Genomic DNA, 19419 nt, shown 5'->3' with positions numbered 1-19419 from the left:
GACCCTCTAGAAACTATTTACGTTAAAAAGCTCATAAAGACTGTCCCTATGACAACGATATCGTTACCGTTGCGTTGTCCTTTTTAAAAACATTTTCACAGAAATGAAATACTGATTGGCCTTAGGACGAATAAATAGCCATCTTATGTATTCCGAGCTCATACATTTGGCAATGACAAGTAAGAAGCTTGCTTATATGGCAATGCAGTGAGGGTCCCGGATATAGTGGAGGAAAAAAGCTAAGATCATCGCTTTTCAGCCCAATTATAACTTCTTAACGTCATGATCGGCTTCACGTGTATTATATTGTAAAAGAAGTAGTATTTCGTATCTCTTACAATATGGTAGCTTCATACATAATTGGAATTTGAATATGTTTATACACACTTTCGACAAAACAAAAATATAAAGCCTGAACTTTTCTTAAGCTTCACGTTTGTTTTTCGTCTTCCAAATAAGTTCCATAATGAACCAGAACCGTCATTACTTTCCTCTCGAAAAAATCTTATTATAACAATTATTATAACAATTCAATCGTGCCAGAACCATAAGAATATTTCAATACTTTTTATTTTTATGGATGCATAAGATATCCTTCTAGAGGGCGCTGTACTTAACAGTTACTGACCTCTGAGATTGGAATTTCTTAGTAACCGTTTCGAAATTACATTAGACATAATTTTTTAAAGACATAATTAGATATATTGCAATTGAATATTCTCAACACCTCCATCTATTAACCCTGACTCTTGCAGCACCATTTTGGGTTCAACGTATTTGAAGCATTAAAGAAAAAAGGCTTTTGTAATGTTTCAGAGACTGAGGTTTTTCTCCTTGAGTCGGTCTCTTTCCGTTTCTCAAAGCGACTAGTTTCCTTTTCCTTTAGACCCAAGAGTTGTCAAAATCTACAACCAGCGATTTTTTTTCTTTCAGGGATGCTTTTTCACTCTTTATTTCTAGTTTTTCGTTGAAGAATGATTTTTCGCCCAAACAGACATACAAAATATAGACGGATGTCTTTACATAGGTTTATTCGGTTTTTTTCCCGTTTCTTGGTCGTGTACAAGTAAAAGAAAATGATAATGGATGGTTCTTTTTGTACTTTTGAGGTGACGTGGCCATTAGTTGGTTTAGGGTTGCAGCAGGCTGGTTTTCGACGAAATTTCCACGAACATCCATAGGGGTGTTTCATGAACTATTTCATACAATGTTTTGAAATTCTAAAACACCAACTTCCTTCGTCACACCATCATCACAAGGGCGACACATTCTTTTCATACTCTGCACGTCAGGAATTGTTATAAGAATAGTTCCATGTACCTCAAAACCCCAAAACTGTATCGAAAACATATGAAATTTCTAAAAGAGCTTCATAGCCCTTACAAAAATCTTCTTAAGAGTTCTAAAGGAATTTCTTTGGAACCCTACGGAGCCCTTGGGATCATTTTCTAAAGAAACTATTTCCAAAGACTTCCATGGAATTTCCTAAAGAATTCTTGAGATAAATTTCCAAAGAATCTCTTGGGATTATATTCTAAAGAAATTCTTTTGGAATTCTAGAGATAAATTTCCAAAGAATGTCTTGGGATTATTTTCTGAAGACGTTCTTTAGGAATTCTAGAGATAAATTTCCAAAGAATGTCTTGGGATTAATTTCTAAAGAAATTCTTTAGGAATTCTAGAGATAAATTTCCTAAGAGGGTCTCGGGATTTTTTTCGAAAGAAATTCTTTAGGAATTCTAGAGATAAATTTCCAAAGAATGTCTTGGGATTACTTTCTAAAGAAATTCTTTAGGAATTCTAGAGATAAATTTCCAAAGAATTTCTTGGTATTATTTTCTAAAGAAATTCTTTAGGAATTCTAGGGATAAATTTCCAAAGTAGGTCTAGGGTTGTTTTCCAAAGAAGTTCTTTAGAAATTCTTGAGATAAATTTCCAAAGAATGTCTAGGGAATATTTTCCAACGAAATTCTTTAGAATTCTTGAGATCAATTTCCAAAGAAGGTCCATGGTTTATTTCCAAAAGAAATTCGTTAGGAATTATTGAGATAAATGTCCAATGAAGCTCTAGGGTTGGTTTTCCAGAGAAGATCTAGGGCTTATCTTCCAACGAAATTCGTTTGGAATTCAAGAGATTAATTTCCAAAGGTTTATTTTCCAACGAAATTCTTTTGGAATTCAAGAGATTAATTTCCAAAGAAGGTTTATTTTCCAACGAAATTAGTTAAGAATTTTAGAGATGAATTTCAAAGGGCCAGATATATTGCAATTATGCTTTACATATATATTTTACCCACATTGTTTAGCTAAAGTTTTCCTAGATAGACATTAACTTGATGGTTAAAAAAATTAAAAACGTTTCACGAAGGCTTGTCCCGTAGCTAAGGCTAGGCAAGCGCTGAAATGGAATGTTATATTTACCTATTTTTTTATTATATTTTCTTTGCCTTCAATAATCCGTGAGGTGTTTATGTAAAGGATAAAATAGATTAAAAGTAAAGTAAGAGTAATTAAAATCGTTACGTTTAGATTTACAGGGAATCTAAGCTGTCAGTCGGAATTTTTGCTTAATTCTCTTATGGCTTGTTTTATCTTTATTTCGAGCGTAATTAGAGTCCAAAATAAATATTTTTTGAAAAACATTGTAGAGGAAATTAGGTTAAACGCGTTTCTGATACTCGAAAAACTCTCAGTGAATATACATTATTAAATTTAACAACGACGTCTGTATCTACTGCTTGGCCGTTAAAGCCTCCAAAACCCACTTAGTACCCCATACAATTGCACAAGGTTTAAAACTTTCTGCCGTTTACGGATGTTTTTAAGTCGATTAAATGTCTGACTTTTAAAGCAACTTCACTCTGCATGCGAGAACTTCCCTCTCTATAAGGGGTGTAGTTCAGCATATAAGAACTACACTTCCTGTATTGGGATATGGTTCTGCATGTAAGAACTATCCTCGTTTCAAGTGGCTAAATTAATTTACCCACTTCTCTATATATTACCCAATAAAATTCCAAAGATATTTCCCAAGAACATTCCAAAGATATTTCCCAAGAGAATTCCAAAGATATTTCCCAAGAAAATTCCAAAGATATTTCCCAAGAAAATTCCAAAGATATTTCCCAAGAAAATTCCAAAGATATTTCCCAAGAAAATTCCAAAGATATTTCCCAAGAAAATTCCAAAGATATTTCCCAAGAAAATTCCAAAGATGTTTCCCAAGAAAATTCCAAAGATATTTCTCCAGAACATTCCAAAGATATTTCCCAAGAAAATTCCAAAGATATTTCCCAAGAACGTTCCAAAGATATTTCCCAAGAAAGTTCCAAAGATATTTCCCAAGAAAATTCCAAAGATATTTCCCAAGAAAATTCCAAAGATATTTCCAAAGTAATTTCCAAAGAAAAAGAGGCCAATATTCCCCAATTTCCTAAAGAACGCCTTAAGGATTTCCAAAGAAATTTCCCAAGGAATTTTCTTAAGAGTTCTTAAGAAGATTTTTGTAAGGGAGTTTCAGGCTATAGCAGACTTAGGCAGGGAAAAAAATTGATGCATGAACCAGGGCTTTAATAAGGATTATTATGATGACTATTGACTCTAACGCTAGAATAAACCTGAGAGGTCAGAAAATTTTGACTGAAAGGGAGATGAAACATCCAAAAATCAACTTTACCGCACTCAGTCTCTGATATTAAAAGTGCATGATGGTTTCGAAGTAATGCTTAGTCACATGCCTTGAGAAAGAAATAAAAAGCCTGATTTGGCTGATCAGGGAGAAGTAGGCATGCGCTTTTTAGACTGGCAAACGTAATTCTTATCTTCCACAACTGGTTGATATAGGGAAAAAATAGGTAAAAACTTACCACTTGGCCAGTGGTATAAGTTTTACGCAAACGGGTACTATATAACTACCTTCTTGTGAGAATCTGACTGACTAGGCCAGTGAGTACACGAACGAACATGCGTGCGTGGTTAGTTTGGAAAAATTCCATTTTTTGTTGCAAAGGGGTTGCAAAACCAAAACAGTAATCCACGTAACAAAAAGGAACCAATTTAACCTCCCTTTTCTTTCCTTTCTCCCATTGTACAAGGTAAGGCTCGTGGTGTAGGATACAATTTCACCCCACAATTCATCTCTTTTTCTACTCCTCCCTGGCCTGATTGTCCTCGACTGGCCTCAGGTAACTCGTGCTTTTTAACAGTCAACTTTGTGCGTTATGTGTTTTATATCAAAGTTCATACTACTAGGTCAAGTTTCCTACCACTGGAATCTTTAACCTTTTGATCAAAATTTAAATTCCAATTTTTCCTATAGCTCTCGTCGCTATTAGGGCTCGAGAGGCGAGGTCGCGCGTGAAGGTTAAGGTTATAGACAGAGTTGGGCCCTCCTGGGAGGACGAATGCTAACAAGCTGGTATCATAAGTCTAGGTGCACTTTATTTACTTTGTTTGGAGGCGATAAACTATGCCGAGTTGCGCAAATGTGAATCTAACCTCATATTTTTCCCCTTGCCTAAGGACTTGAAACTGTAATCCCCAGCACACTATATGAGGTTCCTTCTTATTCGTCCGTCCAGGTTACTCCTAAAACATTGGTAACATCCATGTAAAAACTTAAATTATGATATGAAAGTTAGGCTGGGGAACTAAAAATTACTATAACGTTTTCTCATTAAGGTGTCTATAACCATTAAAAGAGGACAATTGTATAAATTACTACGGAGCGTCTTGAACATTGGTGCCCTTCTTTGCAGTTACTTTATATTACAAATAATTAAGAGCTAGATAATGTTTATTTCGCAACTATACAAATAATTAAGAGCTAGATAATGTTTATTTCGCAACTAAAGTTAGAGGCAACCACATGATCTATAGAGTTCTAAAACTGATTTCTTTTTTGCGAAGGTTCCGTCACTTATTGGCTCAAAGTCACTACCGGTGAAGGAAACGTATTAGGAAGAAGCTGAGCGTGCTGACACCATCGGGCTTCCAGGCAACCATGGGACTCCGCTGGATCCCATGATGCTCTGGAGTGGTCTTTATATTTGGCTGCTACTCGTACTGCTGCCGAAAGAAACTAATTCGGAAGATTGCAACAAAAAGTGTAAGTGTAAATGGAAAGACGGCAAGAGAACTGCGGATTGCGAAGGCGTTGGTCTTACCAACCTTCCCAAAGGACTAAACAATGGCACCCAAGTATTAAACGTGGCGGGAAACATCATAACGAACCTGCCCACAAAAGGCTTCCATTTCGTTGGCCTAATAAATTTGCAAAAAGTCAAACTGTCGCGTTGCGGCCTGGTAAGGATCGCGGACGACGCGTTCTACCATCTAGCCAACCTGATCGAACTCGATTTAAGTCACAACTTCTTAATTATGGTGCCGGCGATACCATTACAAGATTGCCCCTTATTGCGCCGATTACTATTGAGTCATAATCCAATCAACCGGATCGAAAATGAGAGCTTCGCGTCACTGAAACAAATAACGACGCTCGATCTGGTGAACTGCCAAATCGAGAGCGTCGATTCGGGCGCCTTCACTGGTCTTCGAAAACTCGAGTTCCTCAGACTGAACGGCAATCGTTTGCATTCCATGCTTGAAGAGACTGTAGTAGTGCTACCCAAATTAAGAACATTGGATCTACACGGTAATCCTTGGTTTTGCGATTGTGGAATTCGGGGAGTTCGCGTTTGGATGGTTGAACGCAACGTGCCTTACAGCATTCCCCCGATCTGCGAAAAGCCCTCGCGTCTGCGAGATGCCTCATGGGATAACTTACAGCTGGAAGACTTTGCGTGCCCGCCTCACGCTTCAACTCCGCGAACGCCGGTCATGTCGACGGTCGCAGAAAACGCGACGTTGGAATGCAAAGTAGAATCCATACCAAACGCCGCCATACACTGGATATGGAGGGGACGGGTCGTCACAAACATGACTCCTATCTCATTTGGTCGCCAAATGTACGTCATCAGGGAATCACCACAGGGAGAAGGACAGCCAAAAGTCAGTTCCTTGACTATTTATAACGTCATGCTGAAAGACGCCGGCATTTATGTTTGCGTCGCTTCCAACCGGGCTGGAAACATCTCGATTAACGTGACGTTGATAGTGAACGGCCAATCAGGTAGCCAAGGTTTATCGGGCGGTGAAATTGTGGCCATCGTTATAGGAGTACTTCTGGTGGCCACCGCATGTTTCGTAGCCGTGTGTTTGTTTGTACTGCGACGCAAACCCGCGACGTTGACCCAAAATAACTCTTCTTCTGTGGCTTCTAGTGAACGGAAAAATTTACAGATACAATTGCACCGGAAATACGACGGGATAAAAGAAAATCATTTTGAAATGACGACAGTAGATGTCATGCCGCCGTACCAATCTCGGGGAGATGACCACGACGTCGTGAATCAAATTGCGGAGCCCGAAAAATCCAACGTTTACGGATCGAATAACTCAATCGCGCCGCCAAAAGTTAGTAGTATCACAGCAATCACCAACACGCCCGGAGTTACGAAACGCGCGGTGGTAACCTTCGCAGAAAGCCCAGATGATTCTTGTACGGTGTATCAAAGGCGAGATACTAGTAACACCCCGTCGCCAAACGATTACCCAAGTTCTAATATTATCAGTTCTTCCCCGTACGGTTCAAATCCGAGGCTGCGTACCTTGTACTCGGAAACGGACGGAAAAGAGCCGTGCAAACCCTATTCGATTCTTAAGAGTGCCAACAATCCTCAACACCCATTGCCAATTATGACTTCCTCGGAGGAAATGACCCAACCACCACCTTCATCTCAACCGGTATTAGCTTCGACATTACCTCGTGGTCCGCGCAATAGGAACTACCTCGATAGTCAGCCAACGGCTCAAACGCTAGGGAGACACCAGCACAACCCACATCATCACCAACACCAGCAACACCACTACCAACAAGGGGGAAGACCCAATACGGGCGAAAGTCAGGTCTTTAAGTACGATAATTCCTCGGCACACGCTCCATCTTCTAATTACGGGGCAGCCCTTTATGGAACATGGAAGAGAGGTACCCTAGCGGGTGGAGGCGGCGGGATACCTCATATTTCGGCGAACCCTTTGCACTTGGCGCTTTCACCCGAGGCCAGAGATTCCCCCGATGAAGGACTCGGTGACGAGCGCGAGTACGAGACTGACATTATGGAATGAAAGATGTGTTTTAGAGGGATAGTGTCAATATCGTTTTTGGTGTAAATGGTATTATTCCGATTTAATTCATGAGTTTTTATATTACTGCAATACGTCTGACAATACACGTGTATTGCAGACTGGTGCCGAGCTTGAAAATCTTATCACACAATAGTCATTCTGTTATTCGTTGAACTATTTAGTCTTTCAGATTGATTGGGCCATATCTTTCAACATTTATAATGTCAAAATGCTAAAATACAGGAAAGGTCACTATTTTAGAAACACTAAAGCTCAATAATAACACTACGTTGTAATAATGATAAACAGCTAAAGCATAGAAACACTATAGGCTCACGTAACCACACTCATTATTCATACCTGGTATTCTAGATTAAGAAAAACTCCCAGGCAGACGGTGCTACGAGAGTATTGTACACACACTCCAGATGTTAAATTAAAGTGATTAAGTCCGTTGGAAACGAATCGTGTCATAATGTCTCCTATTTGTAGAAAATTTGGATCTTATTCATTTTCCAACAGTTTATATTTTTTAGACTAAATCGGAACACTAACGAAAGTGGCACTATCCTTTTAAACTAAATTATATAGAAACTGTTAAATAAAAAAATCCGATATTTGTGAAGATATAGTAGATATTAAGGAAAAATATAGTAAAAATTAAAATAAAAAACTAAGAAAATTGCTCGGTATGTTTATAATACGCATCCTTTTGTGTATGAATGTTGTTACTCGATGCGAGTTGAAAAAATACTAAAAAATTTACAAAGCACCTCGATCCGTGAAAAAAAAAAAGATAATATACTAAAAAAAAATTAAGTAATTACCAAAATACAAAATATTGTTGTTTTTTCCAAATCAGTTAACAGTCTTTATTTCGCCGCGTGTTATTTTAAAATCAATGAAAAATTAACTATAAAAAATATAGCTTAACCTCGAAATAAAAATATATTTGGTTTTGCATAATCATGTTTAAACTAATATTTATCATATCAAATCATGAAAAACCATGCAGACATTTTATGGTCAACGCAACCAAGGCCGGATTAAGGGGGAGGGCCGAGGGGGCACTGGCTTGTTAAGGGTGAATTGATTTAATCTATTCCCCGTAACAGCATTTTCTGTTCCTTTTCTTCCAGAATATCATCTCGGCCCCCTGGCACAAAGTTGCTTAATCCGGCCCTGAATGCAACGATCGCGAGAAACCGTATCTTTTAAAATAGTACTAGTCTCTGTGTGGGCGCTTATAGGACATCTTACAAGCTAACAGCGTATTTCCGCGAGAAATATGTGATCAAAAGATTGGTCACTGTTGATGGAGAGGATGTTATTTTTCTCAGCTAGTTAAGTTGCAACTTGCAGAGCTGTTCAGAATTAGTAACGTTTCAGCGCAAAACCAACTTTTACTAAAGGGTCGATAATAGTATGTTGCAGCCTTGAGTTAGTCGAAGTTTTATGAAGAAAAAATGTCAAGCAGTTGCGCGTTACAGCGTATCCGAAAATTATGCCATTTTTGCAATAGAAATTATGTAGCGGCAGAAGTGATGGGATTACGGCAATAGAGACTAGTACTATAGTTGGGAATAGATAAAGGAATACATCCTTAGCCACGGAAACATTTCAGATGAAATCTGGTTGAACCGTTTTGACAAGTTACAGTTCACCGTTACTGAGAAAAATCTGAACTGTGATATTAAACACCGCAGGATAGTAGCTGTTCGCAATTAAGAAAGACGAAAGAGAACTCCGACCACACTCATCGGGTTTACTGCATTATGGAATGATCTTCCAAAGCCAATTAAGCAAAGAGCATCTGATGAAAACCCTATAAGGTGATGAGGTAGGAAAACCTTTCAATAATCATTTTTCCCCCGCTAATAATTCCCGATTATTTACCAAAGGCTCAAATCTATCTATCTACAGGGTGTTTCTGTTAAGTCTACCACTAATTAATCGGTGTATTATTTGGGTCAAAAAGGTTGGAATAGTGTCAAAGAACATGAGGTCTACAGGATTTAATTACATTAGAAACTAAAAAAGAAATAGCCACACATTAGGTTCATTTTACCACCGAAACCACACTTAAACCTATCTATAAACACACTTCTGAAGGTTCAATATTGTTCTTAAGTTGAAGACTGATATGTCATACTCCACATGAGAGACCATTTCCGTTTTTTTGAGGTGGGGCTGTGTTTGGGATCCCATATCTCCGTAATTTAATGTTCAGACTTAATGTTCCTTGATACTTTCCACTAAGTTTAATCCGAAGAAAACACCCTATAATTTATGGCACACTTATCAAAAAGATCCAATGTGTAATAATTTACTATCTGAAACTTAACCCTAAAAAAGTGTGGATTCAACCTAAAGGTGGTAGAAACGATCAAACTTCCGTGGTTTATTTATGATTCTACAAGATGTGGAAATTAACTTGGTGGACATCTCATGTCCAAAACATTGAAAGGTGACGACGAAACCAAATATCAGATTATAAGTTAATAATATCCATCTGCTATACCATTTTATGAAAAGCGTTAAATTATAATAGGTATGGTTTGTAAGATGACAAATTTCATTTGTCTCACCAACTAATTGCGGATTTATTATAAAATGCCACAATTTCAGGATATTACATCCCAAACTCAACTTATTTATGGACCCCCTTTTTGGTCAATACGGAAAGGACATATTAGGTCAATATATTCGTTCTCGTCATTAAAATGCCCGCATATTAAAACAGGTACAGCCAAGAGATATCCACCAAGTGATTCTACTGCTTTATAACCCAACTTCTGAAGTTTCGTCTGGTACTACTAATTGGTTTTTTACCTATATCACGTACCATAAGTTCACAAGATATGTTCCATAAGTTTATCACTGGTTAGTGAATGCTTGTAATGAAGTGACGACGTAGGTGAAACGTTAAAGATTCTCGTGAAGCGACACCTAGTGAGGCCTTTCAAAGGCTTAGTACTGACTAAATAGGATGATGGACTGCAAAACCGTGTGTAGTCAATTTTCGGGTCGTTCTTGAACTAGCTCTTAGTAAGTCTCTAGTATTACGAAGTATAGGAAGTGTCATACTTATGGAACATATCTTATAAACGTATGCAAGAACTAATAATAAACCTTGTGTATCTTGAAAGTTTCTTCAAGAGAACAGTGTACTATATAAACTTTTCAGCCAACTTTAATACCCTTAAGTTACTTTAATCAAACATTCTTCCTTACCGCAAAAATTCTTCGTAAATCCTTCGAAAAGTAGAGCAATGAATTTAAAGTTTCCTCTAAGCTCGAACAATTAATTTAATTAGATCGAATATGTTAATTAACTACCGACAAACTTCTTGAAACTTGTAGGTCACGTTTAAAATTTTACGCCAATAAATCGATGAAACGTACTCTCCTACTATGCTATTATGAATTGGTTCATTACTTCCATAAATTTTAGCGATCACTTGGATCAAATAGCAAATATTGAAGACCAAATTTTCGAACTGCGTTTATAGGGACCGATTCAATAGAGTGGCATAAAATTCGAGGGCTATCTCAGAAATGTAAGGTAAGTATACCTCCATTCTCTTTTTGAAACCTCGGTTTTTCTAAGAGCTAATATTCATTGTTAGTTTAGAAAAACCTCGTTGTCATGTAGATTTGAAGAGTTTCGATTAGCCCTAAAAGAATCATTACAAAACTTTATCTTTGTCGTTAAGCGAAAGTTTAATATTATAAAAGAATAAAAATATATTCTTACTTCTAATTTGAGAATCGAGAAATCTTCCAAAAGTTACAATTTATTTCAGGCACACTTGAGAAAACGGGGATCTATTCAATAATTTAATGTTCGCTATGAAAATAGATCTAAAACGGTGAGTTTTAACCCTCATTCAACTTTATTAATTAAACCTTTAGAAGGATAGCATAGTAATTTAATTTTTAATAATAGCTCAATTAAGGGAATTAAATTAATAATTTTATCCCTCAGATGTAGCGTGCACTACTTAAGCAACAAGGCGCAGTAGCTTCATCCTCGTCATTTTAAACAAGAATGCAACAAAACGCTAAAATGTTTTTTATTATTTATTTAATAGTTTTGAACGAAACCATGACAGACTACGTAAGTTTAAAGAAAAAGGCGATTCGATTATACATGGTTTAAAAATTCGAAATATCATCAAGTGCACTTGAAAAAGAGTAGAGACGGAATTTCTCCGTATTTGCTTTAAACTCTTTTCTCCCAACGTTTCCGGCTTGAAGCAGACTGCGTGGTAATTAAAACATCAAAACGGTCAAGCAATTCGCTTTATTGAATCTCAGCAAGCTCGTGGCGCATCCTATAGAATCTTTTGAAAACTTTTCCCGTGCTTCAAATTAACTTAAACCGAGAAAGAAGCCAATAAGTTGACGTAAATATCGAGTTCAAATATTGATTGAAAGACTAGCTCAGACCAACGTCTTCTAATTGATCGTAAGCAGGGTTTCTACAATTAGTATTGCCAAAGTAGCCGCTTTTGCAAAGGCTGTAGTGAATGTTTCATAGTAAGTGTTTGTACCTTTCGCAAATGATTTCAGTAGAAACGAGTTGTGGATTCGTAACTTTAACCTACTCTAATAAAATAGTTTTCGAGTTTGAACACGGTGACACAGCCTTCCTTCACTATAGCTACAGTCTTTTGATAAAGGATCCTGAAAATTTTACAGAATTGATAGTTAAGAGTATTTCTAGTGAAGCAAAGGCATAGAGGAAATCCGAATCTCTTTTTTTGTGCGTATTTACAAGCTACAGACCATTCCCGTATTGCCATAGGAAAAGAAAACAGCACAGAGGAAGGGCTGCCATATTATAGCTAGTTCCATCGTGCCAAGAAGCACCGCAAGCGGAAGTACGAGTCGACTAGCCTCACGCGTCTAATGAACGCGAGCTCCATCTGGTGTTGCCTCTTGGCGCGAGGGAACTAGCCTAATATGGTGGCCCCTCCCCTGTGCGTTGGTTTATCTGCAAGTATTTATTGAAATGGTCTATTACAATGCTGGAGATAGCGAACTTAGTTTTTAAACCATTTTGCGTACGCCGTTTCGAGAAGATACAGGGGCTCTTATAGTCTTCTATAACCCCAACATTCTTGAAAATCCCGGAAAACATTCTAAGATCGTTTTATATTTGACACGCCTTTGTTCGTGGCTGATATTTTCTATCCGCACATGGCGCTGGCAGCGTGCACCCAACAAGTTTCCGATAAGGAGGAGGTGACCTCTAAAGTGCCGATTCCTTTAAAAACCGTCTTTACCGTTTCAACTTCATGTTTTAACGGTGGTTGGACCTGCTTCCGCAAATTATTCTTCAATTATAATGAACAATTATGGATACAATAAATTTTTGTTAACTTAATTTGCCATCCTGTACTTTCATCAAGTATGGGCATCAGCTTGGCACTCAGTTGCTCATTGTCCATAAATTAATGTATAATCGGTTAATCACAAATCAATTTCAGCACATTAACAGGAAATTTTACATACAAACTTCTGTGCATTCTGCGATTTAACATATAAATGTCTGTAGATATGAACTTCTGTGATAATAAGATTCCACGTACAAACTATCAACTTTCTGTGGATATTGCGACTTAACATACAAACTTTCTGTGGATATTGCGATTTAACATACAGACTTTCTTTGGATATTGCGACTTAAGCTAGATTCCCACTCGACCGAAAAAAACCGGCGTAAATCACACAGCCAACGGTAAAAATTTTAACTTACGCCGGCGTCCGGCGGTAGACCGTTCACACTACGACCGAATTTTCTGTTTGGCGGTAGATAATTTTGGGTCACGTGACAGATTTGAGTTGTTTCCACAACATCTATTTCACACTCTGAATTGGTATCTTTGTCCCTTTGTAGCTTAGATCGTACAAGAAGGGATATTTTCTGTTTCTCAGTAATGGGGTCTTCCTTATTAACATCTTATCTCTTTTTACTTCCGTTAGTTTAATTTTTCTTTCTTGGTGGTATGTTTCCGATAAGCCTTGGTCAACCACAAAAAAATGGCGGCTATCAATCGATCTCGCGTGTGCGTGCGCTCTTGAAATTTATGACGTTGTCAGTGGGATAATTTCATTGGCTGAGACACCGGCGTAACGCCGAACACGGCCGAAAAAATAGAACACAACTTACGCCCGACTGAACGGAAATTCCGTCGGGCTCGGCGTAAAGATTTTTCGGTCGAACCCCTTTCTGCCGGGTTTCCGTCGTGTTTTCCGTCGAGTGGGAATCTAGCTTTAACATACAAACTTTCAACTTTCTGTGGATATTGCGACTTAACATACAAACTTTCAACTTTCTGTGGATATTGCGACTTAACATACAAACTTTCAACCTTCTGTGGATATTGCGACTTAACATACAAACTATCAACTTTCTGTGGATAATGCGATTTCACAAACAAATTTCAAGGGATAATGCCATTTTACATACAAACTTTGTGGGATACTGCGATATAACATACAAACTTCATGGGATAATGCTATTTCACTTACAAACTTCCAACTTTCTGTAGATATTGCGATTTAACTTTCAACTTTCTGTGGATATTGCGATTTAACATACAAACTTTCTACTTTCTGTGGATATTTCGGTTTAACATACAAACTTTCAACTTTCTAATGATATTGCGATTTAAAATAAAAACGTTCAGTGGATAATGCAATTTAACATACAAACACCTGTGCACAAAGTGATTTAACCAAAGGCTTCTGTGAACAATGCGATTTTACATACAAACTTCATGGGATAATGCGATTTTACATACAAACTTCATAGGATAATGCGATTTTACACACAAACTTCTGAGGATACTGCAATTTAAAACACAAACTTCATGGGACAATGCTATTTAACATACAGTCTTCTGCGATGATACGATTTCACTTACAATGTTTCAGCTTTCTGTGGATATTGCGATTTAACATACAATCTTTCAACTTTCTGTGGATATTGCGATTTAACATACAATCTTTGAACTTTCTGTGGATATTGCGATTTAACATACAATCTTTGAACTTTCTGTGGATATTGCGATTTAACATACAATCTTTGAACTTTCTGTGGATATTGCGATTTAACATACAATCTTTGAACTTTCTGTGGATATTGCGATTTAAGGTACAAACTTCTAAGGATACTGTAATTTAACAAACAAACTTCATGGGATTATACTATTTAACATATAATACGTATGCGATAATACGATTTCACTTACAATCTTACAACTTTCTGCGGATATTGCGATTTAACATACAAGCTTTCAACTTTCTGTGGATAATGCGATTTTACATACAAACTTCAAACTTCATGGGATAATGTGATTTAACATACAAACTTCAAACTTCATGGGATAATGTGATTTAACATACAAACTTCAAACTTCATGGGATAATGTGATTTAACATACACACTTCTGTGGATACTGCGATTTAACATAAAAATGTCAGTGAATATTACGATTTAACACAAATCTTCTTTGAATAACGCGATTTAACATACTATCTACTGTGGATAATTCGATTTAACATTCAAACTTCTGTGAATAGTGTTACTTAACATAGATACGTCTGAGGATAATGCGATTTAACATACACTCCTGTAGAAATTGCGATTTAACAAACACAATCCTGTAGAAAATGCGAGTTAACTTTCAACTTCTATAGATTTAACTTAAAAACGTCTGTGGAAAATTTTCCATTAAGGATAAATACTAAATACCAGAAGTCCATTAAATTAGCCTAGGAAGTGAACAATTACAATGGCTGGTATAGCGTACGTCTCTGCTGGGATAAAAACTACTTCTAACTGCATGGATAGGGGGTTAAATTTTTCCCCCTTTCCTATCACAGTTAAAAATCGCGAGCTCCTCTCTAGGAAGTCTTTCTTGACGTGAGCGGGGTGTGACTTCTTCAGCCCATGAACGCTGCGTCTCTAAAGGGTAGATTGTTTGCTTTATAAAAAATTTAAAAAAGGAACGGCCACGGTTGTTAAAGGGAGGGTGAAGTAGAAAATTAAGTGGTTTTTTTAATCGATTCTTCTACTAATTATAAGAAGGCAGGGGGTCACGCGATTGGTCGGACGTCCTTATTTAAAATTATCTTTTAAATCTGAACCTAATTTGAATTTTAAAATCAATCGGAGCTAGTATTTCCTGAATGTTTGACTATGCAGACTGGTCTTGTAAATAGTAGGGGAATCGATAAAAAAACCACTTGATTTTCTACTTCACCCTCCCTTAAAATAGTTTTTTTAGATAGGGTTATGAAGAGTCATAAAAAACTGAATGACCTTGACTGTTCCAAAATTCACAACCCCATCCCTTCTCCTATTATTAAGCGGGCTCGGTTTTACAGTGGAAGGGGGCGTTTTCAGCCAATAGTTTTTTCTCTCTCGATAGGGTAAATTTTGGCGTACGAGTCGCACCTAAACCGGAGATCTGAGAAAAATTATCGCGAGGTGGCGAATGTGTCGCCCTTCTTCAGTATTGCTACACAAGAGAGGGGAGTCCCAAACCCCGCTTTTGGTTACTTCCTAGGCTAATTTAATGGACTTCTGCCAAAACGCAGGACAATCATCGTTCCCTAGTTTTATATCAGGGAAACGCCGTTATTTTTTATATTTTCCGGATGGTAAGCATGGAACTTTGTTTCTATTTTTCGCCAATTTTTGTCGAAATTTAAAGCAATGGCCAATAAGAAGCGACGTCTGCGTTACGACATTGGCGTAATTTTGGTCAGCTCGCGAGAAGTTTGTTTCAACGCCATTTCTTCTTTTGTAAGAGAATAGTTTAATTTCTAAAAGTCTTTTTTCCCGACGAATTAATTGAAGTTTGGATTTATTGTCATTTATATGATAAAACTGAGATATTTTACAAAGACAAAAGAAAATCGACGAGTTACGAATGGTGTTATTTTCAACATGAAGGGTAAGCCTCTATCAGCGAAAACCAACCTTTCTCCTTCGCCAATAGTGGAACTCAGGCCCAATCCCGTAATGTTTTTGAGCGTTTGGAAATATCACATAACGTATTCACAATTTTTTTCTCTACTGAAAAATCATGAAAAGTAAAGTGAGACAATCAAATTGAAAAGAAGCCTAAAATGATAGTTAAATGTTTAATTAATTCATCTATTTTTTGGTAAAATTTCAGTGTGATCACTGGTGCGAAAATAGCTTTTTTATTTCCGCTAAATCGATATTTACTTTGTAATTTTGAAGAAACGTGACGGTTTTCTTCACAATTCGCAATTTTGCTTTAAATTTAACGGAGAAACTGAATTTTTTTGAATAGAAAGTTGTATTGGGGCTTAATATGGCGCAGAATCACATTGAAGTGACCAAGGATGGATAAGTTAGGTTATTCATTGCTATCTTTTGCGAATTGAAATTCAATACCAAGGATCGTTGGTGCAGATATTTCCAAAATACAGGATGTAAACGGAAAAAGATTAGTTACTAAACTGGCAAATGTCGCAAACACAAAAAAGCTACCTTTTCCGACAAGCTATGTTTGTACGATATATTTTTCGGTTAAAGTAGAGATTTCTATACGGGCATTGGGTTTATGACAGTATCGGAAAATAATCTTCAGCAAGTTTTGAAGTCAACAAGCGTGTGTAGTAGATATTATTAGATATAAAATTATTACAATACAGTATATTTTCAAAGCTTAAAGAAAATATGGGTTAATTGAGAAAATAAGCACGTGCCAATATTTAAAACATTGTTCGAGCTATTTCAACTAGGAACCTGAAACAGCGAAAGATATTACCTTAATTAACGTACTTCTGAATCAAATTGAGAGTAAGTCCTGCCGATTTAATTTGGTCAAATTGGTTGGGTCAACGAATACAGAGTCGCGACAACGTGCTCGAATGACCACCGGTTCTAGCGCCTTGTTAAACGGTGGGGCTTCCACTGTCCGACTCATTTGAGGGCTCCTGGTCCTGGATGTAAGGGGAAAAGGAGATGGGTAACGGGGAAAAGCCCTTCTCCTTTAATAGATAGTTGTCTAATTGAGCGCGCGAGTGTCCGCCAGACCGAAATTGAATTGGCTACCGCACGAACGGTTTAAGGACTGCTATCATCGACTGTTTTAAATGGATCCACTCTGGCCTAACTACTCTAGGGGACGAGGTCAACAGAACTGGGGGTTTTCTCATCACTAAACTTTTAGTGATTGCGACGTTAAAAAGCTATGAAAGTTTTATTTTCAAAACTTCATCATTATTAAGGAAACTTTCTGATGAAGCAAACCTAGCTAAACTATTTTAAAAGTAGAAGAAATTTTATCACAGGAGAAAATTAAAATACCAGACTTCCAATGTAAATTACATTTCGTCTGAACTTATACAAAGACTATTTAATTGGATTGATAAATAGTAAAGTATATTTTAATTAATAAATTTCATTAAACTGAGTTTTAGTCTTTTGGATTAAACAGTCTTACGACTTTCCGCGTTTGGGACCACCCTTGATAAAATTTTAGAGGAAAAAACGTAAGGTGTAATACGTTCCTGGGAAGCCCTCATATGAGCGGACCCTAAAATTGCGGTTTTCATAACTGCGGTTTGCCCGTCGCAACAGTTCTCTATACAGCGGTTCTCGTAAACCAGTTGTGACGTTAGAGCAGTTCCCTAAAGAGCAGTACAACCGGGATGTGAAAAACGATAGTCGTTTATGATGGTGTAGGTTGGGTTATTTAAACTCGGTATTAGGTCGGATAAGGTTAATTATGTCAAAAGTAATGTGGTTATTTGGAACCACAACAGTAATAGTTCAGGTTAGGTTAGTTAAGGCTAGGTTCGGCCACTTTAGGTTAGATCGTACTTAATAAGTAGGGTTAGGTTTGTTTTTTATACTTGATAGGATACAATTGTATTTTATACAGGATGGTTTATGATTGTTATTGTTTTTTATGCTTGATTTTTTATGATATTTTATTACGCTTAAAAGGCATGGTCAAGAAGTGATATCTAGTTTATTAGAGAGAATGTATAAATTCGCCACATTTCCAGCTTTCTCTCCAGTCCAAACGTAGGCTCGGAGTTAATCCCCTTGTCTAAATTACAACCAGCATCTTATTGGTTCTTGAAACCGCACGTAAGCGCGACACGAATGCCAAAAATTACGTTTTTTCCGACTGAGGAGAGGCGAAATAGCCCGGCCTCCTTTTACGTCCCCCCTTGTATTTTGAAAGGGGGACTGTGACTGTGGCGCATCTATACCTATTAGGCATCTTATACCTTCACCCCAATAAACTAGATATCACTTCTTGGTATGGTAAACTGTAGGATAAAGAATTGTACAAAACTGTAGTTAAAAAATGCTCTTTCCCAAAAAAGTAGCCTCTATTGCTGCAGTTTTAGTTGAACCGCTGTTTGTTTAAAACCGCGGTTTGCTATTTTGAGAACTGCTCTTCCGGGAACTTTTGTTACATGGTACACCCGCTTATCGAGATTTGTGTCCTGTAAAGACTCTTTTTTCACTTCTGCTTATAACTCCATTTCATTAGCGCTCTGGTACAACCAAAGTTGTATTTTTTTTATGAGATCCATAAGAAAACAATGCAGCTCCACGATACTATATGATAAATCCAATATTCTTTAGGAAGAGCAAGTAGTGGGATAAGCATTATCGGAAATTTTGTAAATATGATAAAATTACATGTTTTGTGAAGATAAATGTGCTTCGCCGTTGTTCACGATGTTGCGGATATTTTGCCTCTTTACATTTTAAGAACATATCTCTCTATCAGGAATTCATAAGCTGTATGTATTTCCACTATACTATGGTAGAAACCAGTCTTTGATAGAGCAAGCACTCCTTTCCCAGGGTTGTGGGCCTACGCCTTCCACTAACCGCTGCAGATGCGTACCAGAACTTCATACCGAATATAGTTCCAGCTCGTGGTTTTTAAGTTGTTTTATGCCTTGGCTTTCTGGTTTAGAACTTTATATGATACGTAGCAATATTAGGTATGCTCTTTCATCGGACATAGCCGGTTTCTATCCCAGTTTATGATATTTTGAGTTTTAGGTGATACTTGACACTATTGAATTTTTTGACTGACCTATGTTCATAGACTATGTTACTAGTTTAAACAAGTACAAGCGTGACTATTTGTGTCGTTTGTTGGTTAATCGACGGCGTATAGAATAGAATACGTGCTGGGAAATGTGATGCTT

The 19419-nt window shown here is 37.2% G+C and overlaps 1 protein-coding gene across 3 annotated transcripts in view; it reads left to right on the top strand.

Annotated features, from left to right (window-relative positions):
* Positions 1–8100, top strand: part of LOC149689125 (uncharacterized) — a 41883-nt gene extending 33783 nt beyond the window's left edge. For 2 of the 3 annotated variants that reach the window (XM_089869575.1, XM_089869576.1), the window contains exon 2: positions 4909–8100. In XM_089869575.1, coding sequence (XP_089725701.1) covers positions 5023–7185 — 2163 coding nt within the window. In that variant the 5' untranslated portion in view covers positions 4909–5022 and the 3' untranslated portion in view covers positions 7186–8100. Of the gene's footprint in view, positions 1–4707; positions 4742–4908 lie in introns of those variants that run through there. The other variant, XM_089869577.1, reaches the window with a different exon arrangement.
* Positions 8101–19419: the final 11319 nt, after the last annotated feature.

The sequence above is a fragment of the Phalangium opilio genome, unplaced genomic scaffold (genome assembly GCF_054372755.1).
Source record: "Phalangium opilio isolate 3A_F unplaced genomic scaffold, DU_Popi_V2 ptg000031l_1, whole genome shotgun sequence".
NCBI classification, from domain to species: domain Eukaryota; kingdom Metazoa; phylum Arthropoda; class Arachnida; order Opiliones; family Phalangiidae; genus Phalangium; species Phalangium opilio.
This window is presented reverse-complemented; position numbering and strand designations above follow the sequence as displayed.